General features: G+C 42.6%; 1 protein-coding gene across 2 annotated transcripts in view; it reads right to left on the bottom strand.

Moving 5' to 3' along the window:
* Positions 1–1,260: 1,260 nt before the first annotated feature.
* Positions 1,261–21,050, bottom strand: part of LOC126306587 (THAP domain-containing protein 1-like) — a 107,871-nt gene continuing 88,081 nt past the window's right edge. For both annotated transcript variants that reach the window (XR_007553565.1, XM_049992067.1), the window contains 2 exons: positions 1,814–2,076; positions 1,261–1,700 (listed from right to left, as the gene is read on the bottom strand). Coding sequence is in view for 1 of the 2 variants with exons in the window: in XM_049992067.1 (XP_049848024.1) it covers positions 1,360–1,700; positions 1,814–2,076 (604 nt within the window). In the remaining variant the exon portion in view is untranslated. The remainder of the gene's footprint in view (positions 1,701–1,813; positions 2,077–21,050) is intronic.

The raw sequence follows: 21,050 nt of genomic DNA, 5'->3' as shown, positions 1-21,050 counted from the left end.
GAAGAGGCCTTAATGACTCAGCCTACTCCTATAATTTTTATGTTAATAGTTGGATTCTAATAGTAACTGATATAGTAAAAGTAGTACTTTCACGTCTATATATAGACTAGAACTAGGACGAAACTAAGACTATATTATTTTGTTTTTTTTTCGTATGATAATTATTTTGTGAACCTGTTTTTTGTTTGGCCTGATGGTTTTCGCCTACATGCACTCCTGCTGCGATAAAGATGGTTCGTATTTCGGGGCTCCAACTACAAAAATTCTTTATCATTTTATTTTAGCAGATATTACCACTTCATATAGAATAGTAGAATATTGTAATATTGATGTTGGAAGTAAACGTGCTTTCTTTGTGAAATTAATCGTTCCTGTGAGGTCAAAAGAGAGCTCGCCATTGTAGCATTTCTTCTTTTTCTCGTGACTGTTCGCAGTCGCGCAGGGCCGACGTGATTATTAACGGGTCTGGTATGCTTAATTTTAAGGAGTGTTCGGACGCACTTCCTGTTACCCAAAGGCAGGAAACGGGTGTACTCCAGCTGTCTGTGTACAGTGTTACTTACGTGAAATTGTGTGAAAGTTCTGCTGAATGTTTTCGAACCGTGTAACTGAGGCAGCACTTGGATTTAAACTTGGCATTCTTCTAGTCGGATGTGGGAACCCGCCTATAAATCACGGCCTGGCTCGCCGGCGCACAGATACTCGTTTTTTACCCGCCGGGAGGATTCGATCTGAAAGCGGCGCTTTAACAGTCTCAGCTCTCTGTCGCAGAGAGGGGCACGGCTCCGTTTTCCCATGTGCATAACAATTATTTTCATATTTTTAAGTTCTTACACCTGATTTTCTTTAATGATGTGAAACAGTAGGTAACATTTTTCCTTATTATTTCGTGATGTTTTCTTCTGCTGTATGCTAAATATTTTCCCGTTACTTTTCTCAGAATAGTGACGTAATAATCATTACTCTAATAACCAACGACCTATATAAACAACATAGACTGGCTATGGCACCGCCATCTTTGAAGCAACCAGAAAACTGAGCCGCCATCTCTTGTAACGCCAAGGTGCATCCTACACGTCGTCTGCTAGTGCTGAATGTTGTTAATGTTTACTACGCATTGCGTAAAAAGAAGCCGATCTGCACTGACAATCTGATTTCTCTACTGTAAAACATATAGTGATTAAGGGTAAGAGAAATGAAACACACTTATGACATCGATTAATTGAAAAGTTTATTAAGAAATGTTGAAGTTCATTTCGCTGCAATGCCATATAGATTAGGTCAAAAACAATTTTAAACAGTTCAGTAAGACCAATTGACAGCGCAGGATGGGGTAATTTGACAGACTTCCTCAAATAATTATAAACTTTGACGGAGTAAATGTTGATTGTATTTCTTTAGGATATTCAGGAATTGAACATTTGTTTTGCATTGCAAAAAGTGCTTCAGAATATCACTAGTTTTGTCACATCCTATCACTTCAGTAGCACAGTCTTGAAATCTCTTATTTAGGCCTACAACTACTGTTTTATATGTCACAATTTGTTTCTTTTTTCTTGAAACACTTTGCGTTGCATGTTCCGCTTGCTTCCTCAGCTTCTCAGTCCTTTTCTGTAGTGCCTCATAATTCTGTTTCAATTTTTTGGGGCTAGGCATACAATAAGAATGATCTGTATGATCATTCTGATTCACTCTTTCACCTACAAAAATGAAGTATTATAATTAAACTTTATTTTTCTTTAAACATACATTGATTTATAGTAAATTCACACATAACCAATATAGCAAATAAGTAACAGGAAAACTATTTTACCTGGTTCATTTGATAAGGAAGCTGATTCTCCGCTGACAGGCCGTTTCCTTGGTTGTCTCTGTACTAGTTTTCTCCAGATGGTCAGGAAACGTAAATATTGTCGGTCTGCGTTTGCCAGAAGTCGCCTTTTCTCGTTTGTACTATACATGTATCTATCTTCAAAATGAAACGACCATATGTAACTATATTGAGTTGGCTGCCACTTATCTCGCCTCATATTGGCTACCCACCGGCTTGACAGCTCTTTCTTTTTCAGAGGAGATCTAAAAATAAAGAGACGTGTATACGATAGCTTATTTACATTTTGTATACAGCTTAAACACGAAAATTATGCACAAGACACTGAGTACAACACGCATTTAGATACTCACCTGAAATATGATATTCCAGTTGTTTTATCACTTCTATTAGCGCAATTGTACGCTGCTCATACACTGGGCATGATTCGCGATCGGCCAATAAGACTTTTAAAACAAATTAGAACCGGAAAACAGCGATTTTCTAACGCCCGTACTATACACCCATGGAGTATACACCAAATGTAAATACTAAATATACTGACATGTAGACTTTTCAAAAATGGCGGCCGGTGTTGCTTTTTGCTGCCGCTGGGAGCGCTGTTACCTCACAGATAGTCACACTCTGTAGTTTATATACCTCCTCGCTAATAACCAACTGTTTACTTATTAAAGTTTGTTTTGTTGGACTGTACACCATTATTAGAACTTATCCACACATTCACTGTGGCCTACTAAAAGGCTTTGTCTTAGTTGTGAGTGATTTGCACTACTTCACAAACAATTTACATGAGTATTTGTAAAACTATATTGCTGACACATATCATCCACTAGTAAGTTATTACTTCGTAACGAATGTCCTAAATTTCTAACACGATCGGGTTCCTGCGATCACGGCCAGTTTTTTCATAGTCGTTTAGATTGGGGAACGTTGTGGTCTTCGTCCTTTCACTTCCATTGTTGTTGTTACCTCTTGGTTTTTGCAGATGTTCTACATTGCCCGTGTTTAGCGTAATTCTATTTTTCTGAGAATTTTGAACATATCGCACCACTATACAATGTCGAACATTTTTTTTCTCGGTCGACAGATCCAACGAAAGTGACTCGATTTTTCTTGGTCATCGTCAGAGTTGTCTCTGTTGCCTTCACGGTTCCGTAAGCTAAACTGATCATCTATCGGCTCCTCGATTTTCTGCTCCATGATTCTATATAATTCTTGTCAGCAACACGAATGCGTGGAATGTTAAGCTGTTTCTGAGATAATTCTCACAATTACCTGCGGCTGCAGTTTTTGGTACACTGTGATTAAAGATTTACTGAAAGTATGAAAGTTTCATAGATTATACACACTAACTTGAATAGTCGTTCGGTTGTTATCTTCCTCAATGATTTTAAGAAGTCGTAGCGAATAATAGGTCTTCCTCTTTCTTGTGATTGCAAATATCCCAGAGACCTGTACCCTCTTTGCCTCACATCGCAACTCCTATTTCTTCATTTAACACGTCATCAGGTAAGTTCTCCGTCTCGCAGAAGCCCTGAATATACTTCATTTACCCGGTCTCCACTTTGCTTTTAACAGTGGAATTCCCGTTTCACGGTTAATGTGTATGTCCTTGCTATTATTTCACCGATGGTTGTTTTGACTGTTGGATATGCTGAATCAGTCTTTCAATTTCTTCTCGTTTTTCTGGTTGTGATTTCGGCTCAGCATCGCTGTACTTCCTACCTACTTCATTTCTATGTGACTTACATTTCTGAACATTTTTCTATTTACTTCTTTCGGCGTTCAAGAGAAATGCCCTGACGGAAAATAACCCCAGTACCAAGGCATAATTAATGTAGAATAACGAAATTTGAGAAATACGTTTGACTATGTGATATATTTAAGCCATTAACATTGCTAAATCACAGCTTAATGTAAGTACGAGAAAAATCTTTGCAAAAGTGAAATGCTGTTACATTATTAATTGTTACATTATTAACTGATATAATCGCCAGATAATTGAATGCAACCATGCAAACGTACATTAGTTGCGTTGTACAGGCCCCGAATGTAAGTTTGTGGGACTGATTTCCATGCCTGTTGCACTTGGTCGGTCAATACAGGGACGGCTAATTCGGGTTGTGGTTGAGGCTGCAGTTGCAGTGTCATGATGTCCCATACGCTCTCGACTGAAGACGGGTCTGGTGATGAAGGAGACCAATGCAACAAATCCACACTCTGTACAGCATGTTAGATTACAACGGCAGTACGTGCGCAAAAGTTGTCCTGTTGGAAAATATCTCCTGACTTGCTCTTCATGGAAAACAGGCCGGTTTACCATACTGTCTTACAGATTTGCTGTCTCGGTACATGGGATAACCAAGAGCGTTGCCCTGCTGTCATGCGACATCCTGTCCCACACCGTATCCAGTGTGTTTAGGCCACAGATAAGTGTGTCACAGGCCCTTAAAACTGGTTCAAATGGCTCTAAGCACTATGAGCACTATGTGACATCAGTCCCCTAGAACTTAGAACTACTTAAAACTAACTAACCTAAGGACGTCACCCCAATCCATGCCAGAGGCAAGATTCGAACCTGCGACCGTAGCGGTAGCGCAGTTCCAGACTGAAAAGCCTGGAACCGCTCGGCCACAACAACCGGCCGCAGGCCCTCAACTGGCCTCATTCTAACCGACAAAACCCCATTACTGGCACCGAAGCAAAACCAGATATTATAAAAAAAAATACAACATGTCTCCACTCTACTCTCCATTGAGCTCTCTCTTAACATCACTAAGTCTCAGATATCAGTAATTTAAGGTCAATGGAATGAACCATACAGAGCGTGTGGTTCGGAGCTGTCCTTGAAGTAACTGATTTTATTTTATTTACACGTCAAGTTCTGTAGGACCAAATTGAGGAGCAAATCTCCAAGGTGATGGAACGTGTCAGTACATGAAACTACAAAATGAAAGTAATAACAGATAAAAATAAATGTTCATGAACCTGAAAAATGTCAGTCCATAAGTTTAATTAAACGCTATCAGGAGTACAAAAACAGTGAACTTAATTTTTCAAGGAACTCCTCGACGGAATAGCAGGAGATTCCCACGAGGAAACTCTTCAGTTTCGATTTGAAAGCACGTGGATTACTGCTAAGATTTTTGAATTCAAGTGGCAGCTTATTGAAAATAGATGCAACAATATACTGCAAACTTTTTTGTACAAGAGATAAGGAAGTCCGATCCAAATGCAGGTTTGATTTTTGCCGAGTATTAACCAAGTGAAAGCTGCTTATTCTTGGGAATAAACTACTATTGACCACAAGAAACGTCAATAAGAAATATACGTATTGAGAAGCCAGGGTCAAAATACTCAGACTAATGAACAGAGGTCGACAAGAGGTTCATGAACTCGCACCACTTATTGCCCGAACCGCCCGTTTCTGAGCCAAAAATATCATTTTAGAATGGGAAAAGGTACCTCACAATATAATACCATTCGACATAAGCGAATGTAAATCAGAAAAGTAGATTATTTTTGGTGTCGAGAGATCACTCTCTTCTGATAGCGTTTGAATGGTAAAAATGGCAGTATTAAGTCTCTGAACAAGATCCTGAACGTCGGCTTTCCACGACATCTTACTATCTGAACACCTAGAAATTTGAACTGTTCAGTTTCACTAATAATATGCCCGTTCTGTGAAATTAAAACGTCAGGTTTTGTTGAATTGTGTGTTAGAAACTGTAAAAACTGAGTCTTACTGTGATTTAGCGTTAGTTTATTTTCTGCAGACCATGAACTGAGGTCATGTACTGCACTATTTGAAACCGAACCAATGTTGCACACAACATCCTTTACTACCAAGCTAGTGTCATCAGCAAACAGAAATATTTTAGTTACCCGTAATACTAGAGGGCATATCATTTATATAAATAAGGAACAGGAGTGGCCCCAACACTGATCCGTGGGGCACCCCCCACTTGATACTACCCCACTCACACCCCACATCAATGACTTTTGCTGCCTGTTGCTACAGTAAGAGGTGAACCAATTGTGAGCTAATCCTCGTATTCCATAAAGGTCCTACTTCTGGAGTAATATTTCGTGATCAACACAACCAAATACCTTAGTTAAATAAAAAAATATGCCAAGCGTTCGAAACATTTTGTTTTGAAGCATTGTGTCGTCTCACTGTGGTGCCAAGTTCCGCTCGAACTGCTGCTGGAGACGCAGTACGACGCGCCAGAACTACGCCCAATACGACGGTCTTCCCCCTCGGTAGCCCCACGAGGCGGTCCGAAGAAAGATCTTCTTGCGAACATACCTTCCTGTGACCACCAGTGCCAGCAATCATATACAGTTGCTGCGTTCCTGCCAAGTCTTTCTACAATATCGCAGAAGGAACAGCAAGATTCTCGTAGCCCAATTACACGACCTTGTTGAAATTCACTGAGCTATTGATAACGGCGTCTTCAGCTTGTTAACGGATTTCTTGACTAACATCAACTCTCGTAAGTCAAATCCCAATGATAACTAAGCCTCACGACCCCTACAATTCATATTTGAAGCTAATCTGATTCGCTTCTTCATGGTGGCACTACTGGCGTCACTAATGCCGCTGGCGCGAAATTTGAATTGAGGACATCATTCAGATGAAACGCCACCCAACTGTCATTTATGTCGCACAACTTATTTGTTGTGTTCGGCTGGTTTTTCGTCCGTTAGTGTATTTCTTCCGTTATCCAAGGTTTCTTCGCAAGCCGGCCAGGGTGGCCGAACAGGTTCTAGACGCTACAGCTTGGAACTGTGCGACCGCTACGTCGAAGGTTAGAATGCTGCCTCGGGCGTGGATGTGTGTGATGTCCTTGGGTTGGTTATGTTTAAGAAGTTCTAAGTTATAGGGGACTGATGACCTCAGATGTTAAGTCCTACAGTTCTCAGAGACATTAGAACGAAGCTTCTTAGCAGTTGTCTTCCTTGTACGTATGTTTTTTTGTCCATGTTCTGTAAACATCCTCTCTACGGGTTTCCATTCCTCTTCAGTTGAACTGCCTACTGTGTTATTCATTGTCACAGTGTTTAAAGCTTAAACAACTTGAAAGAAATCTCGTCATTCTTTAGTATTCAACTTCTATCCACACTAGATCATCCGCACGATTTTCTTAAACTTCAACCTTCACCATCTCTGAAGTGTGATCTGAGTCTGTATCTGCTCCTACTTACACTTTACAATCCCATACCCGATTTTATAATCTCTGTCTAGGCATGATGTAATCTAGTTCGAATCATCCCTTGTCTCTGGACCTTTTCCAAGAGTACGTCCACCTCTTGTGTTTTTTGAACTATGTATTCACTATTACTAACTCAAATTTACTGCGAAGCTCAAGTAGTTTTCCTCCTCTCTAATTCCTGCTACGAAGCCTGTAGCGCTGTCTTCTATTCCTTCCCCTATTTTTTCATTCCATCATCTAATGATTATTGGACTATTAACTCCCCTATCATTAGGCTATCATCTCCCCTTAATCTCCTCCCTTTAGTATCCTCGTATACTTTATCTCTTCTTCATCTCCCACTGGCGTTGTCATTTATGCCACAACTATAGTTAGAATTTCAAGTATTCACTGAGTGCGAATTTCATGACATCGGCTACAATGAATCTGGATGCATTACCCAACTGTGACATATAAAAATATGTGTCGGATTGGGACTCGAATCCAGATATCCCACCTATCTCGCGTGGTCGCATTAACCATTCGGCTATCTGTGCAAGCTTCTCTGTCCGACCCAAACCTCGACTCTTGTTTTAGGCGTTGCTTTGTTGAGGACTCTGATGAGAACAACTGCATCACTGAATTGTTCACAATAACCATCTGTTTGCCGTACATTCCTGTTCCTGTTCATAGACAATACAGTTATTCCTGATGCTGTTGACATTGTGCTACCGTCGTCAAACCAGAAATCAAAATTTTGGTATTCCACACTCCGACTCATAAAAGGGTACCCTTTTGTTGGCTAACCAGTTCTTGGGTCTTGGTTACCTCCCACTTGGCAGTCCACAACCGGTGGTCCGAATGTTAAACTAGTCCGGATTAAATCGCCGAGGGAGAACTCTTTCAATTACAGTTCCCATGTCCTTGGATACACATCATGTGAATTTAATTCAGTGGTTGCAATTGCCTTCTTCAGCCCTCATACTATTGATCATTGTTGATTCTTCCTCCACGTGCAGTCGGCTTCCAACCCTAGGGGCAAGGAGTTACCCTGAAAATCTGCCTGCACCTGCGCTCACTATAACAAGGGTGATTCTTCAGTCCGGCAGTGTATGTGCACCACATTTAAAGTGGCCCCTCCAGATGATTTGATTATTAATCAAAGGCTATCTCTAGACCCTGAAACAAATGTGAAAAATAAGTACAAAATTTTAAACATGACAACTACCACCACTCTCTGAATTTCTCAGTTGACCATCTATATTCAAACAGCCAGCCGGGGAGAGGCAACTGTGGAGCACGTTGCCGCTGGCTCAAGCCAGTCTACATCACATCTTCAGGCGCCTAATCTCCATGAAGAAGTTCTGTGTGTTTTGCTGTGATCCCCCCCCCCCCAAAAAAAAAAAAAAAAAAAAAAAAAACGTAAGCAGTGGAAAACTGTGGTTTCACATCTAGAGTGGCAGGCTAAATCACCCCACCACACTACCTCCGAAAATATTTTGGACTGTTTGGAACAGGGCGTTAAACAGATCAATCAACGCTGTTCCACTCTCGCAGCTCTACAGGATCTAATCATCAATGGGTGTCTACGAGTCTCCCTGAAGAAACATTTGGACTCTCCCCCTCGCCGAACTGAAGCAGTTACGTAGAACAGTGGCGTTAGAAGGCATTAGCACGATCTTCTGACGATGTGACCATTTCTTGTGGTGTGCTTATCAATGCCCACGACTAAGTGGTGAACATATAATCTCCAGGCTGTGGCTAAGCCATGTCTCCGCATTATCATTTCTTCCACGAGTGCTAGTTCTGCAAGCTGTGCAGGAGGGCTTCTGCTAAGTTTGGAAGGTACGTGACGAGGTACTAACGGAATTATAGCTGTGAGGACGGGGCGTGAGTCGTGCTTGGGTACCTAAGTTGGTAGAGCACATGCCCGCCCAAGGCAAAGGTCCCGAGTTCGAGTCTCGGTCCGGCACACAATTTTAATCTTCCGTGAAGTTTCAACATATAATCTCATCTCTGAATTGTAATGTCGTTTCCAGTGTTCAGTGTGATCATAAATTTTGCTTCTATGGTTGTTTTTTTCATGTTTGGTTACGTGAAGTTGCTGCACCAAACCTCAGTAATAAATGGCGAGGAACTGCAGTATGCATGAAACAGGTGCATAGTCATAGCAGAGAAAGAGGACATCAGCCATTGGGAAACGCAACAATGTCTGATTTCATCATATGATGACACCTTAACGGCAAATCGAATGTGGAAAACCGCAGTAGTGTTCCCAGCATGAAATTTTTCCTCTGTAGCCTGAGGTTTGCCACTTTGTAACATTGTGGAGACAAGTACCATGTGCTGGACGTGTACTCTAGTGCCGAAACTTGACTCTAGAGTGGAAACTTGCCACCATCAGCAGTAGGTGGATCAAAAGAAAATTTCTAACGGCTCTGAGCAGTATGGGACTTAACAGCTGAGGTCATCAGTCCCCAAGAACTTAGAACTACTTAAACCTAACTTACCTAAGGACATCACACACATGCATGCACGAGGTAGGATTCGAAATTGATACCGTAGCAGTCGCTCGGTTCCAGACTGAAGCGCCTAGAACCGCTCGGCCACCAAAACAAATTTCCCAGACACTCGGTGACCAAAATTTTACTGAAACAGAGGATGACAGACGAAAGGCCGAAATACTAAATGTCTTTTTCAAAAGATGTTTCACAGAGGAAGACTGTACTGTAGTTCCTCCTCTAGATTGTCGCACAGATGATAAAATGGTAGATATCGAAATAGACGACAAAGGGATAGAAATACAACTAAAATCGCACAAAAAAGGAAAGGCCTCTGGATCTGATGGGTTACCAGTTCGATTTTACAGAGAGTTCGCGAAGGAATTTCTTGTAGCGGTGTGCAGTAGGTCACTAGAAGAGCGTAGCGTTCCAAAATATTGGAAAATAAGGGACGTCAAACAGATGTGCAGAACTTTAGACCTATATCTCTAACCTCGACTAGTTGTAGAATTTTGGAACACGTATTATGTTTGAGTATAATGACTTTGCTGGAGAGTAGAAATCTACCCTGTAGAAATTAGCATGGCTTCAAAAAAATACGATCGTGTGAAACCCAGCTCGCGCTATTCTTCCACATGACACAGAGGGCCATAGACACGGGTTCCCAGGTAGATTCCGTGTTTCTAGACTTCCGCAAGGAGTTTGATACAGTTCCCCAAGTTGTTTAATGAACAAAGTAAGAGAATATGGACTATCAGACCAGTTGTGTGATTGGATTGAAGAGTTCCTAGATAACAGAACATAATAAGTCATTCTCAATAGAGAGAAATCTTCCGAAGTAAGAGTTACTTCATGTGTACCACAGGGGAGTCTCGTAGGGCAGTTGCGAACTCATTGACACCGGTGTGTCAGACCCACCATACATGCTCCGGACACTGCGAGAGGGCTGTACAAGCAATGATCACACGCACGGCACAGCGGACACACCAAGAACCGCGGTGTTGGCCGTCGAATGGCGCTAGCTGCGCAGCATTTGTGCACCGCCGCCGTCAGTGTCAGCCAGTTTGCCGTGGCATACGGAACTCCATCGCAGTCTTTAACACTGATAGCATGCCGCGACAGCGTGGACGTGAACCGTATGTGCAGTTGACGGACTTTGAGCGAGGGCGTATAGTGGGCATGCGGGAGGCCGGGTGGACGTACCGCCGAATTGCTCAACACGTGGGGCGTGAGGTCTCCACAGTACATCGATGTTGTCGCCAGTGGTCGGCGGTAGGTGCACGTGCCCGTCGACCTGGGACCGGACCGCAGCGACGCACGGATGCACGCCAAGACCGTTGGATCCTACGCAGTGCCGTAGGGGACCGCACCGAAACTTACCAGAAAATTAGGGACACTGTTGCTCCTGGGGTACCGGCGAGGACCATTCGCAACCGTCTCCATGAAGCTGGGCTACGGTCCCGCACACCGTTAGGCCGTCTTCCGCTCACGCCCCAACATCGTGCAGCCCGCCTCCAGTGGTGTCGCGACAGGCGTGAATGGAGGGACGATTGGAGACGTGACGTCTTCAGCGAAGAGAGTCGCTTCTGCCTTGGTGCCAATGATGGTCGTATGCGTGTTTGGCGCCGTGCAGGTGAGCGCCACAATCAGGACTGCATACGACCGAGGCACACAGGGCCAACACCCGGCATCATGGTGTGGGAAGCGATCTCCTACACTGGCCGTACACCTCTGGTGATCGTCGAGGGGACACTGAATAGTGCACGGTACATCCAAACCGTCATCGAACCCATCGTTCTACCATTCCTAGACCGGCAAGGGAACTTGCTGTTCCAACAGGACAATGCACGTCCGCATGTATCCCGTGCCACCCAACGTGCTCTAGAAAGTGTAAGTCAACTACCCTGGCCAGCAAGATCTCCGGATCTGTCCCCAACTGAGCATGTTTGGGACTGGATGAAGCGTCGTCTCACGCGGTCTGCACGTCCAGCACGAACGCTGGTCCAATTGAGGCGCCAGGTGGAAATGGCATGGCAAGCTGTTCCACAGGACTACATCCAGCATCTCTACGATCGTCTCCATGGGAGAATAGCAGCCTGCATTGCTGCGAAAGGTGGAAATACACTGTACTAGTGCCGACATTGTGCATGCTCTGTTGCCTGTGTCTATGTGCCTGTGGTTCTGTGTGATCATGTGATGTATCTGACCCCAGGAATGTGTCAATAAAGTTTCCCCTTCCTGGGACGGTGTTCTTATTTCAATTTCCAGGAGTGTATATGTATTTTTTTATTTACAAATAAATGTCCCTGAGCACTATGGGACGTAACATCTGAGGTCATCAGTCCCCTATAACGTAGAACTACTTAAACCTAACTAACCTAAGGACATCACACACATCCATGCCCGAGGCAGGATTCGAACCTGCAACCGTATCTTTTTTTTTTTTTAATAAATAAAAATTACAATCTAAATATGAATGAATGATGAAGGCAAGTAATATTACTAAATCATAAACGTTGTTGTTCGATATATATTTATTATAGATTAAAATCAGCCCTTTAAGTACCATTGTCTATATTTCCTGACAATATTATTAATCAGTTGCCCAACCCTGCCCCTTATTATGACTGCGCGGTCAAACACTAGAAGGCACTACTTTCAAAGATGATGTACGGTGGTGTGAAACCTCAGTCGAAATGAAGTAACGTGCTCATAGCTGTTTAGCTTTATAGCCCTAATAAGCCGAAGCACTTTGCGATATCACCGTATGTACTGCGTCTGGTGCGCCGAAGTGATAGTTCCCGTACTGGTCTGCGACGATGGACGAACTCTACCCACACAAAAACTCTTTCAGAAACTAGGACGGCAAAAGGCGGTCCTCTGACTAATATACTCGAATACTGTCTTTTTCTCTCTGTGGTCTACATATGAGAAACGCGAACTACCAGCCACAAGGACTGAGTTCAGATAACGTTTCAACGTAAGTATAGGCAGAATAAATGCTCTCAATTACTGAACGCTGCATACTCAACGACGACGACTTTCAACCCATAGGTGAAGTGCAGAATGGTATATGTTCGCAAGAGTACAGTGCCTAATTGTTCTAAATATAAACTCTCCTGAGAACAAAGACATCAAGTCCTTCTGTACCAACAAAGCTCATACCAAACGACTGTCACACACGAGCGCTCACAACGGAAAGCCTCGTCTCTGCACTGTTGGCTTCTCAGCAAGGCTGGGGTCCCCACCCTCGTAATTCCGAAAATGAATCATATTCCTTCACCCACTTGAACCATGGACCTTGCCGTTGGTGGGGAGGCTTGCGTGCCTCAGCAATACAGATAGCCGTACCGTAGGTGCAACCACAACGGAGGGGTATATGTTGAGAGGCCAGACAAACGCGTGGTTCCTGAAGAGGGGCAGCAGCCTTTTCAGAAGTTGCAGGGCCAACAGTCTGGATGATTGACTGATCTGGCCTTGTAACACTAACCAAAACGGCCTTGCTGTGCTAGTACTGCGAACGGCTGAAATCAAGGGGAAACTACAGCCGTAATTTTTCCCGAGTGCATGCAGCTTTACTGTATGGTTAATGGTGATGGCGTCCTCTTGGGTAAAATATTCCGGACGTAAAATTGTCCCCATTCGGATGTCCGGGCGTGGACTACTCAAGAGGACGTCGTTATCATGAGAAAGAAAACTGTCGTTATACGGATCGGAGCGTGGAATGTCAGATCCCTTAATCGGGCAGGTAGGTTAGAAAATTTAAAAAGGGAAATGGATAGGTTAAAGTTAGATATAGTGGGAATTAGTGAAGTTCAGTGGCAGGCGGAACGAGACTTTTGGTTACGCAAATACAGGGTTGTAAATACAAAGTCAAATAGGAGTAATGCAGGAGTAGGTTTAATAATGAATAAAAAAAATAGGAATGCGGGTAAGCCACTACAAGATCCATAGTGAACGCATTATTGTGACCAAGATAGACACGAAGCACACTCCTACTACAGTAGTGCAAGTTTATATGCCAACTAGCTCTGCGGATGACCAATAAACTGAAGAATTGTATGATGAAATAAAAAAATAATCAGGTAGTGAAGGGAGACGAAAATTTAATAGTCACGGGTGACTGGAATTCGAGTGTAGGAAAAGGGAGAGAAGGAAACATAGTAGGTGAATATCGATTGGGGGTAAGAAATGAAAGAGGAAGGCCCCTGGTAGAACTTTGGAAATTTGTGCAGAGCATAACTTAATCATAGCTAACACTTGGTTCAAGAATCATGAAAGAAGGTTGTACACATGGAAGAACCCTGGAGATACTAAAAGGTATCAGATAGATTATATAATGGTAAGACAGAGATTTAGGAACCAGGTTTTAAATTGTAAGACATTTCCAGGTGCAGATGTGGCTTCTGACCACAATCTATTGGTTATGAACTGTAGATTAAAGCTGAAGAAATTGCCAAAAGGTGGAAATTTAAGGATATGAGACCTGGATAAACTGACTTAACCAGACGTTGTACAGAGTTTCAGGGAGAGCGTAAGAGAACAAATGGCAGGAATGGGGAAAGAAATACAGAAGAAGAAGAATGGATAGCTTTGAGGGATGAAATAGTGAAGGCAGCAAAGGATCAAGTAGGTAAAAAGACGAGGGCTAGTAGAAATCCTTAGGTAACAGAAGAAATATTGAATTTAATTGATGGAAGGCGAAAATAAAAAAAAAATGCAGTAAATGAAGATGCCGAAAAGGAATACAAACGTCTCAAAAATGAGATCGACAGCAAGTGCATAATGGCTAAGCAGAGATGGCTAGAGGATAAATGTAAGGATGTAGAGGTTTATCACACTAGGGGTAAGATAGATACTGCCTACAGGAAAATTAAATGAATAGCAAGAGCTCAGATGGAAACACAGTTCTAAGCAAAGAAGGGAAAGCAGAAAGGTGGAAGGAGTATATAGAGGGTCTATACAAGGGCGATGTACTTGAGGACAATATTATGGAAATGAAAGTGGATGTAGATGAAGATGAAATGGGAGCTATGATACTGCGTGAAGAGTTTGACAGAGCACTGAAAGACCTGAGTCGAAACAAGGTCCCGGGAGTAGATAACATTCCATTAGAACTACTGACGGCCTTGGGAGAGCCAGTCTTGACAAAACTCTGCTATCTGGTGAGCAAGATGTATGAGACAGGCTAAATACCCTCAGACTTCATGAAGAACATAATAATCCCAATCCCAAAGAAAGCAGGTGTTGACAGATGTGAAAATTACCGAACTATCAGTTTAATAAGTCACGGCTGCAAAATACTAACGCGAATACTTTACAGACGAATGGAAAAACTAGTAGAAGCCGACCTTGGGGAAGATCAGTTTGGATTTCGTAGAAATGATGGAACACATGAGGCAATAGTGACCCTACGGCTTATCTTAGAAGCTAGATTAAGGAAAGGCAAACCTACGTTTCTAGCATTTGTAGATTTAGAGAAAGCTTTTGACAATGTTGACTGGAATACTCTTTCAAATCTGAAGGTGGCAGGGGTAAAATATAGGGCGCGAAAGGCTATTTACAATTTGTATAGTAACCAAATGGCAGTTATAAGAGTTGAGCGGCATGAAAGGGAAGCAGCGGTTGGGAAGGGAGTGAGACAGGGTTGTAGCCTCTTCCCAATGTTGTTCAATCTGTATATTTACGAAGCAGTTAAGGACACAAAAGAAAAATTAGGAGTAGGTATTAAAATCCATGGAGAAGGAACAAAAACTTTGAGGTTTGCCGATTACAATGTAATTCTGTCAGAGACAGCAAAGGACTTGGAAGAGCAGTTGAACGGAATGGATGGTGCCTTGAAAGGAGGATATAAGATGAACATCAACAAAAGCAAAGCGAACATAATGGGATATAGTCGAATTAAGTCGGGTGATGGTGGTGTTAGATTAGGAAATGAGATGCTTAAAGTAGTAAAGGAGTTTTGCTATTTGGGGAGCAAAATAACTGATGATGGTCGAAATAGAGAGGATATAAAATGTAGACAGGCAATGGCATGGAAAGCGTTTCTGAAGAAGAGAAATTTGTTAACATCGAGTATTGATTTAAGTGTTAGGAAGTAGTGTCTGAAAGTATTTGTATGGAGTGTAGCCATCTATGTATGGAAGTGAAACGTGGAAGACAAATAGTTTAGACAAGAAGAGAATAGAAACTTTCGAAATGTGGTGCTACAGAAGAATGCTAAAGATTAGATGGGTAGGCCACATAACTAATGAGGTGGTGTTGAGTAGGATTGGGGAGAAGAGAAGTTTGTGGCACAACTTGATGAGAAGAAGGGATCGGTTGGTAGGACATGTTCTGAGGCATCAAGGGATCACCAATTTAGTATTGGAGGGCAGCGTGGAGGGTAAAAATCGTAGAGGGAGACCAATAGATGAATACACCAAGCAGATTCAGAAGGATGTAAGTTGCAGTAGGTACGGGGAGATGAAAAAGCTTGCATAGGATAGAGTAGCATGGAGAGCTGCATCAAACCAGTCTCAGGACTGAATACCACAATAACATCAACATTCCCGAAGCCACGGAATATTCTCCCTCTCTACAATTTCTTCTGAACGCTGACCAGCCATATTTTAGTCTTTTGTCATCTAGCGCGAGACGTTTGCGAGGAAAAACCTGCACTCGTACAATGCTACGCTTCTGAGTAAAAATCCTTGGAAATAACCAGCTTTCGTGGTTTCCGCGGTTTTTCTTCTTCATTTCTGTCACATGGGAGCAAGATTTGCCGAGTTTGCGATTATCTTTCCGGTCCTGCTACAATAGCGGCCGGCCCTCAGCCTTTTGTGCTCCAGAGCTCAGGTGCTACGACGTCCGTCTAGCTAGTTCCTGTTTTTAAGGAGGACCATCACCTGTGCAGGCCTTCCACCCATAGCCTGTGTTCTGTCTGCCGTTTCATCTCCACTGGTGTTCAAACGTCTACTAGTATACGTAATCATTCTGATAATAAAGACAATCCGTCACCTTTCATGCAATAAGCGTTAACAATTATTTACAAGGTGCACGTGACAATGTCATTCTCCTGTAAATATTCATGTAGAACCTATCAAATGATACCTATTGTGGTTGCAGTTCTCGGCAAAGTATGTGAATGAGTGCTTCTAAGGTAATGAAATTTTAAAAGTATTTAACTCACACAATATCATCTGCCGCGGTATACGTTATTTCCATATTCGGAATAGTTTATAAGCTGACCCTGTCTGGCGGTATTGTCTTTATTAAAGCAGAGAATGACGAGTAGCGTGAGCGGCCATGCTTGGAATTTGCTGGGCCACCGTGAATATTGCAGACGTAGCTGACGGGATGAGTAGAGCAGCGCTAGAGACGGCGCGGCCGACTGCTCACAGCGGAATGTGATGACCGCGAGAGAAATGCCTGTCGCCGTGTGGGCTAGCCGCGCCGGTCACGCTGCAGACGGCGGCCCGGTGGTGGCGCCGGCCAGCCAAGCGCTCCCTGGGGGCCGCCCACGCCTCGCGTGCCCTGCTGCTCGTGCCGTCCGGGATTACGGGCAGCGTGCGCATGCGCGCTGCCCAGTGTGCGCGGTCACCAGTCACTCGGCACCCAGCACTGCGACCACCCAGCCCTGCCGATTCCCAGCTGGCGGCTCTAGGCTCTGCTCGCGACCGTCGTTACCACTTATCAGGGACACGACGGCTTAAGCCGTCCTGTTACGAGTTGTAAACACGCACTTGGACGAGGAGCGTGGAATTTGTGGCCGTGCGGAAATACGGGCTCCGCAACGAACTAGTGACGTCAGACTAGTCGACTTGTCTGCCATCCTTCGCGAACGCCCGGGTCTGTGCAGTGCCCACGGGAAATCAATATAGTGACGAAACTGTCCACTCTAAAGATTTTAACCCTGTCGTGCGCTATCGACACTTTACATGCGTTTAAACACTGTGTTAAGAATCTGTAGTAATTACTCGCCGCCCCCGGAGACGGCTGCTGGGTCTCGTAAGACGTACACTGTCACGTACTCTGAAGTACGCGTCGCGGCCTTTCTCGTGCGCCTACAGTGTAATACCAAGTTTCGCTACAGTGCGGAGCGTGAAATAGGCTCTGGATCGTCAGGTTTTTGCCTTGTGGAAAGTACCATGGCCAATGAGATACAGCAACTTTCTACGACTCTAGCAGAACTCAGGAGCCGCAATATTGCATTGAGTTTTCTTTACCACAGAGTATTTGGTGTGAATATAAGCGGTTCCCGCTCATCAGCACATTGAGGACCTCTCGAGAGCACATCATTTGAACTGCAATCTGTTATAATACAATGACAGAAACCATACATACGTCGGTAAACGTTCCCTGTCCATTATGTTTTTAGTATTATAAATTGTGTGCCGTGAAAGTATAACGTTGCATTGTCATTGCACGATGCTAGACTACCAAAAGCGTGACGTTTTCATACAATTTGCTCTAGTTAAACATCGAACGATGAAATTTGTATATACAGTCCTTAGGTAGCTTATACCATATATTGAGACGTAGCTGCTACTCCAAGCCGTAGATAAGTTAATATTGATGCGAACTGTGAAGAGAAAGATAGCAGGTTCTTATTCACCTGCTTTCACAACCATTTTCTCTACACTTTTTGTTTTCTGAATGATTCTTCTTCTGTCCTCTTCATTTAACAGATGTGTTACCTGCAACAGTCGCGGTTCTTTATTGTAAATAATATTTACAAATTGTTACACAGTCACGAAAAGTTTGCAGCGGTCCAGAAAAACATTTGCTTTAGTACAGTTCCTGTCTTGGATCACAATGCTATTTGTAATCAGGTTATTAATTTCGAACTCTAATGACCATCTTCAGACCTAGAAAATTCAAGCACACACAGTTAGCCTGATTTACAAAATACTCCAAACTGTACGACTGTAAGGTAGAAAACAATTACAGAACAACTGTACAACATATGAGAATGCAGGCTTTCTCGGCGAATCTTGATAAAATATTCTCGGGTTGACAGCAGAGTCAAAGCGCTGTTCTTCGGCAACGTTTCAGCAAGTTTCTTACTTGCGATCTTCAGGAGAAGATATCTATACCTGAATAAAAACGTGTTGCGTTCCAGGTACAACGCTATTACATGTGATTCTTGTTGTGGTCTTCAGACTTGAGACTGGTTTGATGCAGCTCTCCATGCTGCTCTAACCTGTGCAAGCATCTTCATCTCCCAGTACCTACTACAACCTACATCCTTCTGTATCTTCTTAGTGTATTCATCTCTTGGTCTCCCTCTACGATTTTTACCCTCCACGATTCCCTCCAATGCTAAATTTGTGATCCCTTGATGCCTCAGAACATGTCCAACCAACCGATCGCTTCTTCTGGTCAAGTTGTGCCACAAACTTCTCTTCTCCCCAATCCTACTCAATACTTCCTCATTGGTTATGTGATCTACCCATCTAATCTTCAGCATTCTTCTGTAGCACCACATTTCGAAAGCTTCTATTCTCTTCTTTTCCAAACTATTTATGGTCCATGTTTCACTTCCATACATGGCTACACTCCATAGAAATACTTTCAAAAATGACTTCCTGACACTTAAATCCATACTCGATGTTAAATTTCTATTCTTCAGAAACGCTTTCCTTGCCATTGCCAGTCTACATTTTATATCCTCTCTACTTCGACCATCATCAGTTATTTTGCTCCGCAAATAGCAAAACTCCTTTACTACTTTAAGTGTCTCATTTCATAGTCTAATTACCTCAGGATCACCCGACTTAATTCGACTACATTCCATTACCCTCGTTTTGCTTTTGTTGATGTTCATTACATGTGATGGCACAGTCAAAATCATTAGCCGTTTCGACTTCGCCAAAGACAATTATGGCATGTAAAACGCATCATTGAAGCCTTCATAAAGGACACAAGGGAGACAGAGTTATACTGCTTCGCATCAGCAACAAACGTGTATCCATCCAAACCCGCTAGATATCGCCGCTGCACGTCAGTTCACATGATTTCAAAGATGTACATTCCTTATTTTCAAGCATAGGGTACCAAAATCTTACTTCACTTTCTATAAAAGGAGATGTTGAAGATGAAGTTTAATTTGCTTCACGTCATATAATAAATCGGAAAGAAGACTGTCTTTACAAAATTAGACAAGCAAAATTTTAATTACAAAAAGAATGACAGCACACAAGTGAAAACATTACCAAATACGGACAATGCGTTCACGCAACACGCCCGCCAGAGAGGTGCTTGCAATAAATCACCGGAATAACAATAAAATGTAATAAAAATGTCACTGGACGCTGCATCATCAGTGCCTTACGCCACCCATACAAAGACCATAATTATAAAGTATCAATATGTTAAAATATGTGCTATAAAATCATGCAGCCTGAAACGTATGGTAAGATGTATGCCACCGTACAGTATTACTGTTCATGACATTTCAAACGTTAGGCTCGTAAATAAACAATTTTCTTACTTTTGAATTCCACTCGCTAATGAAGATTGGATATAATGGCTCGCAGAAAAATGACTGGGCCAGGTGAACAACTGTTTTCTGCATCACAGTCTTATACATAGGACTTTTGTAAAGTAGGCTACTTCTGTGCGCCTTTAGTTTCTAGGTCTGAAGATGATCATTAGTGACTGAAATTAATAACCTGATTACATATAAATATTGTTAACCAAGACTGTAATATTAGTAAACTATATAAATACTGTATTTGCTGTAATTATTCTTGCAGAGACCAACAACTGCAACGTTTCCACAGGGGTCAAAAATCTTAACGTAAGTACCAGTGTAAGTCAGAAAGTGAACATAAGTTACTCAGGGGAAGTTTTTACTCTTATGAAAATTTGTGTCAAATATATATCAGTTTCTCTTAAGGGCTGCCTCATGTTCGAATCTTGTCGGCGAAAATCATTTTCAATGATAGTGAGCAGTATCGGAAAACTCTCCTCTTCTGCTCAAATGAAATTACGAAGCGAACGTCGATCTTGAAACCCATATGATGGTAGCCAGTGAAACATCGAAAATATACATATTGGGAATGCACAAATTGACATTAGACGCAATACTTTAACTACATTCTATTTAAAACCTAAAATGGGATGAAGATTCAAGTGAGTCAACGAATAACTTCTAATAGTTTGCGCTGCATTATTCGCTGTTCAAGTGATCGAGGAGTTTAAATTTTCTTCGTAATTTCCTCCGCTTTTCTTTGGCAATCGCTAACTGAATTAACACAGCTTTTTTGTAAGCGTCCATTTTCGGAAAGAGTGTGTGATTAGTGTGACTCTAGCAGCAGACTACCGCTGGAGAGCACTGTCTTTGCAAATCACGACGAGGAGCACGTTCCGTAAGGTGTAGCAGACCGTTTCAAAACGTGTAGCAACCACGACCGATACCACGTCTGGCGTGCTTCGCTATGAGAAACTCGTCCCTGCCTACTGAACAGAAACGAATTCTACAGCTCCTTCATCTCCGAGAGTGATGAGAGCGGAAATCACACATTTCTTTCACGCCTG

This window comes from Schistocerca gregaria, chromosome 1, assembly GCF_023897955.1.
Source record: "Schistocerca gregaria isolate iqSchGreg1 chromosome 1, iqSchGreg1.2, whole genome shotgun sequence".
Classification (NCBI taxonomy): Eukaryota; Metazoa; Arthropoda; class Insecta; order Orthoptera; family Acrididae; genus Schistocerca; species Schistocerca gregaria.
This window is presented reverse-complemented; position numbering and strand designations above follow the sequence as displayed.